The 15579-nt window shown below is 39.3% G+C and overlaps 1 protein-coding gene across 4 annotated transcripts in view; it reads right to left on the minus strand.

Moving 5' to 3' along the window:
• Positions 1-1273: 1273 nt before the first annotated feature.
• MAP3K9 (mitogen-activated protein kinase kinase kinase 9) overlaps positions 1274-15579 on the minus strand; it is a 61269-nt gene continuing 46963 nt past the window's right edge. For 2 of the 4 annotated variants that reach the window (XM_039704886.1, XM_039704883.1), the window contains 3 exons: positions 14306-14418; positions 12830-13645; positions 1274-12486 (listed from right to left, as the gene is read on the minus strand). In XM_039704886.1, the coding sequence (XP_039560820.1) occupies positions 12005-12486; positions 12830-13645; positions 14306-14418 (1411 nt within the window). In that variant the 3' untranslated portion in view covers positions 1274-12004. The remainder of the gene's footprint in view (positions 12487-12829; positions 13646-14305; positions 14419-15579) is intronic. The other 2 variants (XR_005627054.1, XM_039704885.1) reach the window with 2 other exon arrangements.

Raw genomic sequence — 15579 nt, forward strand, 5'->3', positions numbered from 1 at the left:
GACTTGGCCAGTCTAGATTTAAGATGTTCCTTCTCTGCTAGAAGTTAAGATTTCCCTGCTTAAAAAACTGCTATTTTATTTTCCTCTTCTACCCCAGTGCTTTGTGCTCCTGCCATGTTCTGCAGAGGCTGCAGCTTTTGGTCTGCCATGATGCATGTAGACTTCTGTTGCTGATGAGGTCAGCTTGAGCATTAGGGTAACCTTGTCATCGTGGCAGGTGAGTAAATTCAGCTAGAAAATCTGAATCTTCTAAGACATAATTCTACTTTGCAGAACATTACAGGAGGTAGAAATAATTGTTTCAGTTTGTCACAGTCTGGATTTGGGGAGGAGTGAAAAAGCAATTCATTTTGCATGCTCTTATTTCTAACTAACTTAATTGACTGTCTGTTCACTGTCCTCCTAGTTTATCACAAAACACAGCAGTTCAGCACTCTGAATGGAATATATGACTAAAGGTAGCCTACCTATGCATTGCTCAGTCTCCACTTCTGTTGGAAGGGTGAAAGATTTCTTGCATGTACCTGTATTAGAAAAAAAAAATCTTTTTTCAAAGGCAATTATTAAATTTAAGTGCTTGTGGTGCATAGTCCTTCATCAATACAGCTACACTTCTTAAAGCAGAGAAATGTGAAATTATGGTTTTGTGGCAGAGAAGAGCAAAAGTATAATCTAGGATTCAAATACATGACCTAGGAATGAAAACCATGTAGTTCTGGCTTTCACACTGGCAGCAGATGAAAACAGCTTGGAAAGATCCTTGTTCATGTAACTCTGTCTCACTGAATGATGTGGCAGAGACAAAGACACAGCATCACAAGTGAATCTAAACCATCTGTTAAATGTCACCATGCACAAAACATGTTACTGCATAAGCTCCACATCCAGCCATTTAAATTCATATTCTAGCTGGAATATTAAATAAAGAGTAGAAAAACCTCAGGCTAACAGAACAGAAATATTAGCTTTAATAAAAATGGTATGCAATTCATTCTTTAGTTCAGAGAACTAAAGCCAGAAGGGACTTAGCAGACAGGTATGTGCCAAGACCTACACTAAGCTGAGTTTTCACAAAAACATTTCAAAAGCCCTATGGAGAACCTAGAGCTAGACTAGCTGATCAGGACTGAGGCACCTAGTAAAGAAAAATAAACTTCTTGTTGTACTGGAAAAAATTCTGAAATCCGTATAGCAAGGTAATGCCACTGTCATTCTAAATACCAGTTTGAAATTATTTGGAGCACAAACTCAAGAAGTCAGGGCCTGAAGACAGTCGCTTTTATAACAGTTTTATTCAAGTCTGTGTGCTCTAGTGTTGAGACAAGGCCTAGATCAGCATTACACTGTAATACAATAATTTTAGCCATTGAACCAAGCCTGCTTGGCATCCTTGGTTTACAATTTACAGTACATCCAAAAAAAGAGCAAAGAGAAAAGAAATCCCAAAACGTCAACAACTTCCATTAGCTCTTTGCTTCACTTAAATATTGTTCTATAACATAAAATAATTTAATACAAAAAGAACTGTAATCCAAATACACATAATACATTGACACAACAGAGGAAAGATACAGTAGATTATGCACAAGAGTATTCAGTTGATGTGTTACCTACAGTGAAACAAACTGGACATTAATATAATTTAACTATTTAAGCCCAAGAGGGTCAGAGGCAACAAGTCCAGGTCACAAATAAAGCTTTTTAAAAAATAATGCAATCTTCTTTTCCTCTAAGCTTACTGCTGTACAGAAGTTAAAGGAAGGCTCCAACAAATCACTTAATTTGACAACATTTCATCACACAAACAAGAAAAACTTGGTGGCCTCTGTTATTTTACTCAATTCTGGGGTACATTGCCATTTGGTAATTTAACTGCTTCATTGCAGGTTCTTCGGGCAAACATACCTTCAGGTGCTACTTCCATAGCAACAGACTTTTGAACACCATAAACAGAAGAGAAGACATACAGAGGTCTCCAAAACCAGACTGAAATACTTGAGCTGTAAGATGAATCCCAGTCCTACAGAGTTTGGAGTTCCTTATGAAGTACCCAACACCCTCCACACAGTGATTTCAACACAAGCAGGAACTATTCCATATCTCAAAGGATCAGACATGGGGGCATGATCTTACACTAGAGAAATCTACTCACCTGGTTATTCAGATTTACAACACTGTACCTAGGAAAGTCAGGTCACCGATTTTTGCATCTGGCTTGAAATAGAAGCAGGAGCAGATCCACAAATGATAAGGCAAAAGAAAGAAGTAGCTTATAAAAAGAAGGAAGAAATACATTCTCTGGCTGAGAAACTCTTGGACTTTCAAAGCCACAGAAGAAACATTGTTAAAAGCACAGGTATTTTCCCTGATTTTTCCACCACTGTTGCCTGCTCACTCTCTAAAAGCCTCTCAACTTAGGTCAGGCAAAATATCTCAGATATTTCCAGCTTGTCTTGAATTTATGACAAAGAAATCAAATATAGCAGCACAGTGTGCTGTGCCGACAGTTGACAGACAAGAATCCTAGAACTCTAGTAAAAGTGGCGGATGTTGATCACCACTGAGCTTGTCAGGTCTGTCCACCAGCCTGGAGGGATGCATTTGTAAAATGAGAAGAAACACTTGAGAATAGGCCTCAGGTTAAACTGCCATTTGCACACACAGCCTTTGGTCACCACTTACTGCCCCTTTACAGCTAGCAATCTGCTAATGCAGAAGTTCTTTACCTCATGTCACAACACATTCTCAAAGCTTACTCCACTAGAGTTAGAAAGTAGCAGTCAAATAGGTATGGCATGTGAAGCCATGGAAAGGCCACAAGAGTCAGCAATCAAACCAGCATTTACCCAGGGGCTTGTTGAGGAACTTTTTCCTCAGGTTAACTGACTTCTTACTCTGACAATCAAGGTAAGAACCTGGTCCTTCACCATTAGTCTCTACACAACAATCCCCCAGGTCAGATTAAAAGAGCTTTGCTCAGCTGGGGCCTTGTGCATTTTGACCCATTAATACATTCCACTGATTTCAGTGATATTTAAGTATGTAATGAAGACCTTTCTGAATTCAGGCCTCTTCCCTTTTAACTTGAAAGTTAATTACCCTAAATACAAACTTTTATTACTAGCTGCTCTTGGGTTTATGTGGTGTCTTCTTGTAACAGACAAACATGATGGGCACTGGTGCCCATGGACTTCACATGAATCTAGGTAAATTCTGCAGTTCAAACCAAGCCATCCCCCAAAGAGATCTATGTTGCAAAAGAATGGATCCTACTCTCTGCCAAGAGCACTGGCCAAATTCAACCAGTTCAACTGGAAAACACTCCTAAATATGATTTCTTTTTTACCTATTATTTTTTCCTGTGGATATACTCTTTACAGTCTGGATATTATAGTTGTCAAGATAACTTGAAAATAGAGCAATGGCAGAACTGATGGAGTAACAACTGCTGAAGATGCAGTGTGAAAAGTCAGCTCAGAGATATTAGCTGCTCTGCTCAGATACAAATGCTAACCCTGTTGGCACTGTAAGAGCTGTTCACTAAAGCATGCAAGACAGAAGAACAAGCCTACTATGAGTATCTGGGCAATAAGTTGAGTGTGACAGCTGATTTTGTGACATTGACTGGGCCTGGGAGAAAACAAATTGCCCAAGCTAAGAAGTGGCCACATTCACTAATTCCAGCAGAATTCAAGGAAGAACCTCTGTTCACCTCCAGATATACTTGAACTCAAGAAGCTCCATGTGCAACTGAGCTATGCCAAACAGCAATCAGAGGCCAGGTTTGTTCTGTAACTTAATTGCTGCTAGTGGTATTCTTATTAATGAAGCTTGGAACAACACCAGCATGTCCTCCTGCACCATTATAACCTCTCCAACTAAGATCACAAGACACAAAAGATCAGGACACGGCTAGAGGCATGTTTCTTCTCTCTCAGACCTATATGCCTCTCCAAGACAAGAAGGGCAGTTCTATCCAACCTCAGCATCTGTTCTTGAGAAAACGCTGAATGGAAACAAATCAAAGTAGAACAAGAGACAGTGTTAATCAGTCTAAAATAGCATATATAAAATAAATTATTCTTGTCTTAATATTGAAGTTTCAGCCACATTGAACACAATGTAGATTCTCACTAGCTATCCTGGCAACTAAAGTTTGAGCATGGACAAGATCTGATAGATGTACTTCTGATTAACAAGGGGCCTTCCCGCTGCCTCCCTCCATGCTTATTTTTCAAATTGCTTATTTTAAGCAAATACAACTTTGGCATTGCTCCTGCAGATTTGTTCTAAGGCCCCTTTTCCTAGCTCTGCATCCATCTGACCCATCAGCAAGAGACCTAACAGTAGCCCACTTCAAGCTGGGTTAATAAATCCACCATACTGCACACTAAAAATGTGTCATAATTCCTTAATATTAGTTCTGTTGGGTTGCCTGCACATTATTAGCATTCTGATACAGTAAGGACTGTATTAGGAGCTGATACACTAGGAAAACAATACTGCAAATATAGGAAAACAATCAGAATCATGCACAGCTTAAGAGTATATTAAATTATTAAAAAAGAAAAAAAATCTGATTTGAAAAAAGAGTCTATCACTTCTAAAAGCAGTACTGACCAATATGATATCTCCACCTTTTTGTCTCTAGACAATCAACTCTTCCACGAGTTAGAAACTATCAAGAAAAATGCCCTGCTTTGTCCTTTTATTGTTTATTTTGGAGACATAAATATCTAAAGCAAGTATAATCTTAATAAACTGAATGAACTGGTGTTACTTTTCCATTCAGAATTTGCATGTCAAAGAGCCAAATACAAGTTTGCCTCTGCCTTCCCATCTCATTCCAACCTTAACTGCATACTTAGAGCAATTCTTACCAAAACTTATACTTTCTGCCCATTCTGTCTCTACAGATGAGGTAGTTCAGGGTAAAACAAAACAAACCAACCAGAAACTGGGTAAGTTGGATGGGGCTGTGAGTAACCTGATCTAGTGGAAAGTGTCCCCACCAACAGGAGAAGGACTGGAACTAGATGACCTTTAAGGTCCCTTCCAATCCAAATCATTCTATCAAATTAAGAAACTGTAGACTCCTCAAATTCTTCTTTAGGATCCAACTTAACTATGATGCCAACAGTTTAACAAGTAGCTAGTATCCCTCTGTCCTCTGACTTACATTAAGGAGCATAATTTCACTGTGTTATTTCCTGCCAACCTCCGCTTCCACTTCACCCAGTTGTACCTTATGCTTTTAGTGTGGAGAGCTTTTAGGTCAAAGCACATCTGAAATGTGTATGATTTTCTGCCCTACATTTGTTACTATGGCAACAGGAATAAATAACCAACAAAGATGGGATGGGCCAAAACCCTAATGGTGAAACAGGGAGAGGCAGTGGTAGTGTGCAGCTTAACACAGGAGGGTAAATGGGAGGACAAAAAAGGTTTCCAGTGATGGTATTTGGCCTGAAAGTACTGAAAGCTACAACTAGGAGGTCCCTCCAAAAAACCAACCTCAGGCCCCAGCAAGGAGATATGTGAGATGGAAGGCACCTTGGCATACAAGGATGCACCTAACACACACACACACACACACATATATATATTTGAGAGGCTTAAAAACCAAACCCAAAATAAACACTATCCCCAAACAGAAAACTAACAGACAAAACCACAGAGCTCAAGAAGCCATTCTCAGTAGGAAAATTATTTTCCTGATTAGAAAAAGGAAGATTTTTCACTATGTACAAAGGACCTAAAATGTATTTCTTGTATACAAATGTTGAGGAAGTGCTGAAGAGTTTCCAGTTGCAAAAAATGGGAGGTCCTTGTTAGAAAGGAACAGTAATAATTCCAGTATCTACCTCAAACCCACTACCCAGTCACTTGTTAATTAAGCACAAACCTCCTAGCCTGGGAGTGACTACTTCCAACGTAAAAAAGAAAGTTTATGTAGGTAATTTCGGAAGTTGTGCTCATGTCTGACCAGTAGCAAAACTGTTTAAAAAAGCCAAGCATGGGAAAAACCAAAAGCAAACGCACATTTTAACTGCAGCATGACTTTCTACTAATGAATTAAATAGAGGGAGCACCAGAATAAGCCATAGATTCATGTCCAAAATGCCTCATGAAACTGTGAAAGTGAGGTTAGTAAGTTCTTCTCAAGACTGCATTGATTGTTAAACACCAAAAAGACAAAAAATAAAATTTAAACCAAAACCTGGATTGAAAATAAGAGGGGAAAAAAGCAAACTTAGTTAAAGATCCTTTCCGTCTGGCTAGTTACCATGCTAGTTGGCTGTACAAACCACTGTATTCTAGTACCAAGATAGTAAACTTAAGAAAAAACATAAGAAGGCATTTTTTGCTATAGATATATTAATTATACCATCAACCAAAGATTCGTGAAATCTGAACGTTATGTTCTGTGACAATATATTTTGGTTCTTGTATTTGCTGTATTTATTGCTTGTTTGCAAATATGTTTTAACACATGTCCATCCTCTCACTTTTAATGTCCAGTTTTACCCAAATTGTAGTCTTAAAGGAGTTCTAAACATGAAAGCTAAGAAACTGTTCTTCAGTGACAGAGTAAGGATCAGAAATATTTCCAAATGTAAATGTCCTTTTTCATACAAAAAAAAAAGCCAAAAGGAGAACTTAAATCACACTGCAAGATATAACCCTTCTTATTCACCTCAGAGTTGGTAAGAGTTCTTGAGAGTATCTCCAAAATGCATGGAAAAGGTTAGAAAGCAAGAAGCATGTTTTCCATGGAGAAACATTTCAAAAACCAAACAGAAACAAACCTATTTACATTAGCTTTAAATTCCTTGCAAAAATAACAGGCTATCACTGAATTTTGGGACATAGGAGTAGGTTTGATTCCATACATCCAATGGGACTCCAGGTCCCATATTCATCCCACAGAGATGAATTAGGTTTCAAATAAAAATTAATCTCAAGATAGAAAAGCGACTCAAGGTCGGAGGTTTCCTACATGTTTTATTGAACAAAACACTCCAAAGGAAAAGACCTTTCTTCACTTGACCATTACTGCCTCACCTTCAACAGAATGAGAGGTGTCCAGTTTTGTGACACATCGAAGTTACATCTCTATGCAGTATTGTCCACAATGTCTTAAGATAACAGCATGCTATGAAGAGGAAGGCAACTACTCCCATTCCTAGAGGTATAGAAAAAAATGTCATCATAAAACCATGCCACACCAGAACAGGTCTTTCCCCATCAATAACAAAAAATTCATTTAAAAATACTCATTTTGTTAGAAAACTACTACAAAAAGAGTATTTTCACTAAGGTTCCCTGCCCCATACTGAATATCAACCCATTGCAATAATAAAGTGGAGTCAAAGTATGTATAAAAAGTTACATTTGCACCGCTGAAAATGACTGAGAGGAGATTAAGACCTACTTGCTGTAAAAGAAGCAACAGTACTAGAAAAGAATCTGTAACTATTTAATCGCCTTAGTTTTGACACAAAAGCTTTCTTCTCTCTACTTGTCCCACACTCAATTTATATGAAACCAGAAGAAATTTAACAAAAAAATTGTCCTTTTTTGCACTGGTTGCTATGTCTGTGCCTTTCCCCAATATCTCTATTATATTCCGATTACAGGAAAACTAAACAGGCTGCAAGGATAGCATACTTTGAAGGGCTGACATACTTCTTTCTAATTCCTAAATCAGCACATCAATTACATAAATTAGTGATACACACTACCAGCTGAATAAACAAAAATACAAATATATTTCTAAACCACAAACATTTCTCTCAGCTACAATCTCATTATAACTATCAGTTAAAAAACTGCCACTTCCTCTTTGTAAGGCTTGTATTCAAACATATTTTTCTCCAATCTTTTGTCATTGTTTTAGACTGCTCTGTGATGTTCATGTTTTCTTTTTCTCATTTTCTCAGACAAAACAAAAGTGCAACTTATTCACACATTTAGGAAGCAACACAATTATTAGAAAAAAATTTAAGTAAGATTTTCACCATCTTCTCAAGAATACTACTATAAAGGTAGGTCAATGACCAATATTCTGACATTTTTGTTTCCCTGACAACTGGAAATACTAGCAATCAGTAGGAAAAACCAGATTTCTGAGCTGATGGGCTCACATCTTCTCACTGTCTAGTGGAATAGAGTCAACCACTTCTTTAAAGATTTGGAGGTCCCACAAATGGGAAGGAAAAACCCCAACAGATTAAGAAAGCAGAGAACTCAAGCCAGGATGGGACAGATGGATGGGGAGAGAGGTTTTGACCTAGCTTAAACATGCACACAGCCTTTGGACCTTAGGACACTGGCTGCAAAAGCTTTTGGAGTGCATAAGGTAAGATACCTGACAACTCTTGAGAGCCCCATCTCTGCCTGCCAGAGAATACCCCACCACCTACTGAAGTCAGGAGCCTTGTTTCCACAACTGACTCCTCTTGCCTGATACCTCAGGTTGGCCACTGGAAGACAGTTATGGGTGGATGCTCAAAGACTTCCTCAGGTTAATTCACATGCTAGATTCAATGACAATAATTGCATCAAAGAAAGGTTAAAATAAAACCCAAATAAAAACCACAAAACAAACACATACCAGCCAGTATGCTTCTAACTAGTCTGTCTGGCAGCTTTGTAATAACAGTATCTAGTTTGGTAACCTCGACCTGGATCCTTGACTCTTTCATCTGTCCTACCAAGTTTTTTGATGTAGCAATGTCCACTTGGCATTAGAGAAGATACCCTTTGGAGCAAAGGACTTGTCAAAGTTCAGCTACATACCACCTTGACCAAATGATTATATAAAAGGGGGAAAGGGGCAAGCGGTGGTTAATTCTTCATCCTCAACTTTCCTAAGTAAAAGAGATGACTGAACAACTTGCCTTTATGTTTGTCTTTCCTGGGAACTTGACAGAAACCTTATAAGTTCACTTAGTGAAATCAACTGGCCAAATATTACAAAGTTCAGCAGGCTGAGTTACATCAGTTATATAGTGTGACCTAGAAAGGTGTCCTCCCATTTCATGCAAGTAAATGGATTTGAAAGATTTCTGTTGAAAGGGAGCTATTCCAGGTGATGCCTTTGCAGAGCAGATGATTCTCCCTGTGGTTAGCATTCAGGAACCTATAATCATGGAATGATTATGCAGGTGCTTTTACTGAAGAGCTCTGGGTGTCAGAGGCACAGACCCAAATCTGACTTCGACATGGGTTTGGGTAGAACACATTTTTATACCCTTATTGTTATATGACTACTTATTAATTATTAAATTTATATTGTTCTTTTGTATATATTGATTTCATCCAAGCATGGATTTTTGTAATTTCCATCAAACCCCCCCAACATCGTTTCTCATGATTCTTGTTACGATTAGACAATAATTATATACAATTACCAAACATCATCGCATCTATCATATAATTTATCATAGTCATTAAATGATTATATAGGTGCAGCCTAACATTTTTTCAGGGCCTACCTTAATATTTTCCCAGGGCCTACCAGGCCTATCCTTCCTTTCTAACTCCCCTGAATATGCCATGATTTAGAAACATTTTATCCCTATACTATCACTATGACATTTATAATGATACCTTTTGGATAGAAAACATAACATTTCAGAACAGCTGATCCAGTTTTGTTCCAGACTTTTTAAAATTATAAGGAAGACTACAAAAAATAAATTATTTTCATGTCCTTTCAAATCCCTCTGACACAGCCTCTTACTGAGATTATATTAAGGTTGATTTATAGCACAATCAAAATTAGCAATCTGTTGCGTGAGTTTTGCCTTTTTGCTAATGTCTGGGTCACAAGCTGAGTTTTCAGAAATGGAAAGCAAAAGGATGCTTAAGAAATCAATAATGCCGAAGGTCTAAATTTAACAAAATAGTCAGAAATGTTTTCTTTAAGTATCTGAATCCCATCTTGCCTTATCATAATACCTTGTCTAAACAGTCAACAGTCTCTCCAGCTTCAACATCTATGTGTAGCACCATTAAGGCTAGCTCTGGAGCATTTAATAGGCAGCAGAAAGTAATTCTGCCATTAAGCATTTTCCATGGAATGTGATAAATAAAAAACATGTGACCTTTCAAAACAAAATATACTGTAATTCCTTGATAAAAAAGGTGCACTTGACTAATGGGAACATGCTGGTTTCAGTCCTCACACAGAACTAAAAAGCCTTACATACAGTTCTTCCTCAAACATGCTGGTTTTTGAAATCAGGTTACAAACATCTAAACACACAAGTTCACTGTGCTGACAGCTGCAGGAACTATTGGGCTCTACTGCCTTCACAGCAGGCCTGGACTGCCCCAACAGGCTAAGCACTGCATTGGCAGCACTGTCAAATGACTTATTTGCAACCAAATATCAGCAGATTACCAAAACAAGAACAGATCTGTACAAAACCAGTGAACAGACAGACATGCTGTACCCTGCAATAAAGCAGACTACCCTATTACACTCACATAAAGGCCACATCCCTTATATATAATGCCAAATTTGGGAAAGATTGAAGCTCTCATTACAGCCAGTAAGACATATCTGCAGTGGCACAGACACACTTGAAGTCTTTGTACAGAAAACTCTGAGCACAGGCACACCCTATTCGTGTGCCTTCCTCCTTCGAGACAGGGGTCTGTTCTTGCTCCAGATCTAGGAGTGTTTACATATTTGAACAAGAATAAAGTTCTACATATCTATAGTGCCTTTCACTCAAAGATCTCAAAGGACTTTATACCTATTATATATGTCCCAACCCCTCCCCTTGTGAGGTAGGTATTATTCCTATTATTTACAGATGGGGAAATTCAGGCACAGAGGTTACATTATTTGCCCAGGGTCACACAGTGAGTCAGTGACAAAATAAAACAGAATCCAGATGTTCTGATTCCTGTTTGCACAATCCAACTACTAACAAGCCTCATTTTCAAAACAGCCTTAAACAAGTACCAGTGTGCATAAGAACAATCTTGGTTTTCATGGGTCACTCCTGAAAGGCATAAGAAAGGAGAAAAAAAATGAAAGAAAAATATTTGGAAACACATAACTTACTTCCTTCTGCAAGCCAACACATCTTTAAAGAAAGTTTCTGCTAACTCCCCTCCCAAAGCTGAGGCAACTTGACTATGAGCCTGAGAAACAGGGTGGGAAGAAGAGACTGATTGAATGAAAGTCTGAAACAAAAAACCTCCAAGCTAAACAGCTATACTGTAAGCCTTCATCTTGAAAGCACAGGGTCATAAAATAAATAGGTCTGAGAGGGACCTCAGGAGATCACTGAAGTTCATCCAACCTACCCTGAAGCCAGGATCAGCTACACCTACTTGTTTCCAACAGTCTGGTTCACCTGCTCTCAAAGACCTCCGCCAGTGGAGATGCCATGCCCTTCCCCTGCCATCTGTTCCACCTTACGCTATCACATGAGCAAAAGAGGACAAACAAGTCTTAAGATAGCTACTTCTGCTATTTCAGTGGGGGTATGATGATTCCCAGGCCTGTCTAATGATCTGAATGTATTTCAGAGAAGGTAGTCTCCAGACATTTATTTGTTTTTGTTCTGGATTCCTTGGGAAAACATCAAACAGTGATGTTTGCTGTAGTGTAATATTTGAATATTATTTGAAAATACTGATTAATACCAGGATACCGATATACTTACTGCCAAGTGCCAAATCCTACAAGGTCAGTAACAAAAGACTTTGATATGATAATTTCAGCTCATTGCAGATTCTAACTGCAATAAGAGGGTAGGGAAGACTACAGGAAAACCCCACAGCAAAAGTCAGCAGCTCAGAGTTGCCAAGTTTCACCCAAATGCAGACAAAAATCAGGCAGCTGACAACACATCTTCAGCAGAGGCAGCACCATATGATCTCTGTAGCATCCCTCCATCTCATCTGTTTTCAAAGTGCATTCTCAGTGCAAAAAGTAGGATTGAATTTAGAGGAGCTCATTGCCCCCAGTGGTTTCATATTAAGACCAGAATTCTTGCTTGAGTTCATATGCTGCAGCTTTGTGTGTGTTAAGTTCACTTCTGCATAGCGGAATGGTGCTGTCCTGGCTCTGCCCCTCAGCATCCATGTCCAACAGTGTCCGCTCCTCTGCAGGAGGACCCACCTGGAAAGGAAGCAGTGCAGGCAGTCCAGGTCTCTCTTCTACAGTGCTGCTGCTACTAGCAAAACAAGAGTCAAGATTGCTTGGAGTATCAGTACTTGAACTGTTGGCAGAAGATTCACCCTTGGCATTGCTGGGTGACACAAACCACCAGGGATCAAGCCGCTGCCGACCGGCTGCAGGACGTGGCCGGGGTAGGAACTCCAGTGTCTTGGGTCTTTCCAGTGTGGGATCCTGCTGTGCATTCCATCTTCTTGGGGTTGGAGGAAAAACAAGGTTGGGGTCTGGCAAGCGAGGGACCTCACTGGGATCTCTGCTTGGACTAGGTGTTTTTAATACACCTATCCAAAACAGACAATGTAAGAGAAGAGGGAAAAACATGTTAGCTGTCATTGCTAAGTGGTTCCTACAGATCTTAGTTTATTGTATATACAGTGCAAAAACATATTCAAAGCAGAAAGCCTTTATTCAGAATCTACAAACACTGTATCTTCAAGATTATGGCAATCTGAAGATGCTGGAACCAAAACCATTACCGCATTATTCTGTTAGCTACTTGTATAAAGATAGGCTCCACAAGCAATTCTTGTGGGCTGGTCATCTCAACGAATGTATAAGCAACAAGCAATTATATTGTTTCTGTCTTTACTCTGAAGAGGAAAAGGAAGATGGTTGAAAACCTACCTGTTCCCAGTGCTCCAGTTAAACAGCTACTGGAAGGGCATCCACTGGTTGGGCACCCATTGACAACCAGTCCACCCCCTTTGATGGCTCCATCAGAAGGCGTGCGCCTGTGTCCACTTTGCTGGGTGTGGGAAGAGACTGTCACGTGTGTGGGAGTCAGGGACTGGTTGGGGTCTTGTTTGAACCTCTCGATCTGCACATTGACCAGTGGGTTTGTAATGGCTGGCAAGGGAGCCTTGACTGTCACTGGGCTGACAGGCATCTCATAAACCACAATCTCATCACTGTCTGAGCGCAGCAGGGACCGGGTGGAATTACATTCGGAAATGGAAGACAGGGAAAGAAGGGTGAGGGATGTGGATGGCTCGCCTAGCAACAACAGGGGATCATCCTTCCTGAAGATCTTCCGGGAAGGTGGACTCGTGCTCCTGCGTGGACGTCCAGCTCGCTGAAAAATGCTGTCACGCTTCTTCTTCTCTTCCTTGGGCACCTCTGGCTCTTCCTCAATCAGCAGCTGACACTTCCCTGCTTCTAAGAGATCAAAACCCAGGCCTGCAGCAGCCAGCACTGCTCCACAGCCAAGCAATGCAATCTCACATCGCTTGTGGTGGGAGCCGCTACGTTTGAGGCTGTTGGTGGGTGTCAGCTGTGGGGTACTGGTAGCAGAGTTTACAGGGGTGGACTCCTCATTGGCATCACTAGAAGGGCCATCCCATTCTTCATTCTTCTGAAATGGGATGCAGAGGTATGACTGATTGTGCACAGGTGAAGGGTGCACTTTGCCCTCTCCATTAAAACATTCACTATCCTCATCATCTGGAAAGCAAATGAAAATAGACTTTGTGTCAATGTAACATTTTCACTGGCAAATTTCATTGTCTCACAAATATACTTCAAAATAAGATTCTCCTCAGAAGATGTAACTGTTCTCCTCACAAACATCATTTATCAACTCCCAAATACAGCCTATTGTTTCCAAAGAAGACAGGCTGAGAGAAGTAACTGGAAACACTATCCCAGTGAAAGAAATCATTCATCCACTTGGGATTAATTGCAGAACAGCATTTCAAAGGCAACCTACAACTCAGTAACTTCTAGAGTAAATTTGTGTGATTGTGAGTGAGAAGCAAAATGCAGAAAAATTTTAAGGATTTCTCCTTTCAAGTGAAGGTGTAAGCATGCAGCACATGTAAATATCATTACTCAGGAGAAGAGCTGAGAGACAGCATGGAGCTAGAGGAGAATTAACAGAAACTTGTTAGCTTGATAGAGGGAAAAGCACAAGCAGTGAGGAGAAAAAGAAGAAAATCCATAAGGACAAAGTGGATACTTGGCAAAGAATAGAGAAAAAGAAAAACAGATACCGAACAAAATTAAAACATTGCTGTAAGGTACCAGCTGAAGGTCAGGAAACAGGTTCATTGAAATGTGAATGGCAGTGGGGATGACAGTACCAAGTTCAGAGAATTCTTTTACCCATCTCTGCTAAGCTGGTGAATCCTGGAAAAGCAGGTGCAGTTCTCTGGATCTTCCCAAGATTTGGTGCACTTGATGACCACTGCTTGCATCCTTCCACCAGAGCTTTCAGACTGAAAATAGTAGAAGGATGTGAGAAAATGTACCATGCTCACAACCAGTTTCCATTCTCCCCTCCCTTATATATTCTCTATTGATTTACTTAGGGTATGCTTGTATCCATCTCAACTATATAGATCTGAAGTCCTCCCACAGCAAGAAATTTTCTGACATCTTTAAAGCACTTTAAAAGAAAAAAAAAAGAGGAAATAAGAAAAAAAAGGTCTGTTCCTCATGTGTTATGCTATGGCAGTCAAAAGGCCCCTGCTGATAACCAGCAAGCTATGAATGCAGAATAATAGAAGGCACCACTACAAAAATCAGATGAAAAATTTTCTTTTTAAATCAAGGCATAACCTTTTTAAATCTTAATTCCTTTTTGCAATCAATCTTACCATGGTAGGTAAAAAATAAATTGCTCAGCAAGGGCAGGAGAAAACACCTCCAAAAATGTTTTCATGTGAAACACAAATGAACAATGAAATTCAAACATCACTCACTAGGACAAATAAAATAATAAGCTAAAGTCACTGTAACAGCAAAGCCATGCCCCTCTGTCATAAACCCCAACATTTTTCTTATAAAGAAAACACAGTATTGAAGTACAGTTAAAAGCACAAGTTCTAGACTGTGGGGAAAAAGGTAACTAAAAGGTAACTAAATGTATAAACCATGTCATTGTTTCTTTTACTTATAAACAAAAAAAGCCCAAGACAAGAACCCAAACCCAAATCCCTACTTTGGCCTGTGTCTAAACGTATGTTACCAGGCTCCTGAACTTATCAGTGATCTCTATTCATAGGTTTTCATTATCATCATCCTGCGCTAATTTCATGACATCAGACATGTCAACAACTTTGGCTAGCAGCAAAACTTTCTGATATATCAATATTCAATGTTTTATTATTCATTTATCAACATAGTTTGAAATGGAAAAATTTTTGTGCCTTTCTCCACAAACTCCAACATGAAACATCACAGTGTTGGTGAAAAGTCACACACACTGAAGATAGGCAGAAATTACATGGAAGGAATAAAAAGATCTGCAGACAGTCTGAATGATCTCAACTGGACACACAAAATCATCAATTTGTTATTGAAAGAACAGAAAACTCAAACATAAGATCTCTTCCAACTCCATTACTAACTTGCACTGTATTTTGGTAAGCCACATA

Source organism: Passer montanus, unplaced genomic scaffold (genome assembly GCF_014805655.1).
Source record: "Passer montanus isolate IOZ18808 unplaced genomic scaffold, ASM1480565v1 scaffold18, whole genome shotgun sequence".
Taxonomy (NCBI): Eukaryota; Metazoa; Chordata; class Aves; order Passeriformes; family Passeridae; genus Passer; species Passer montanus.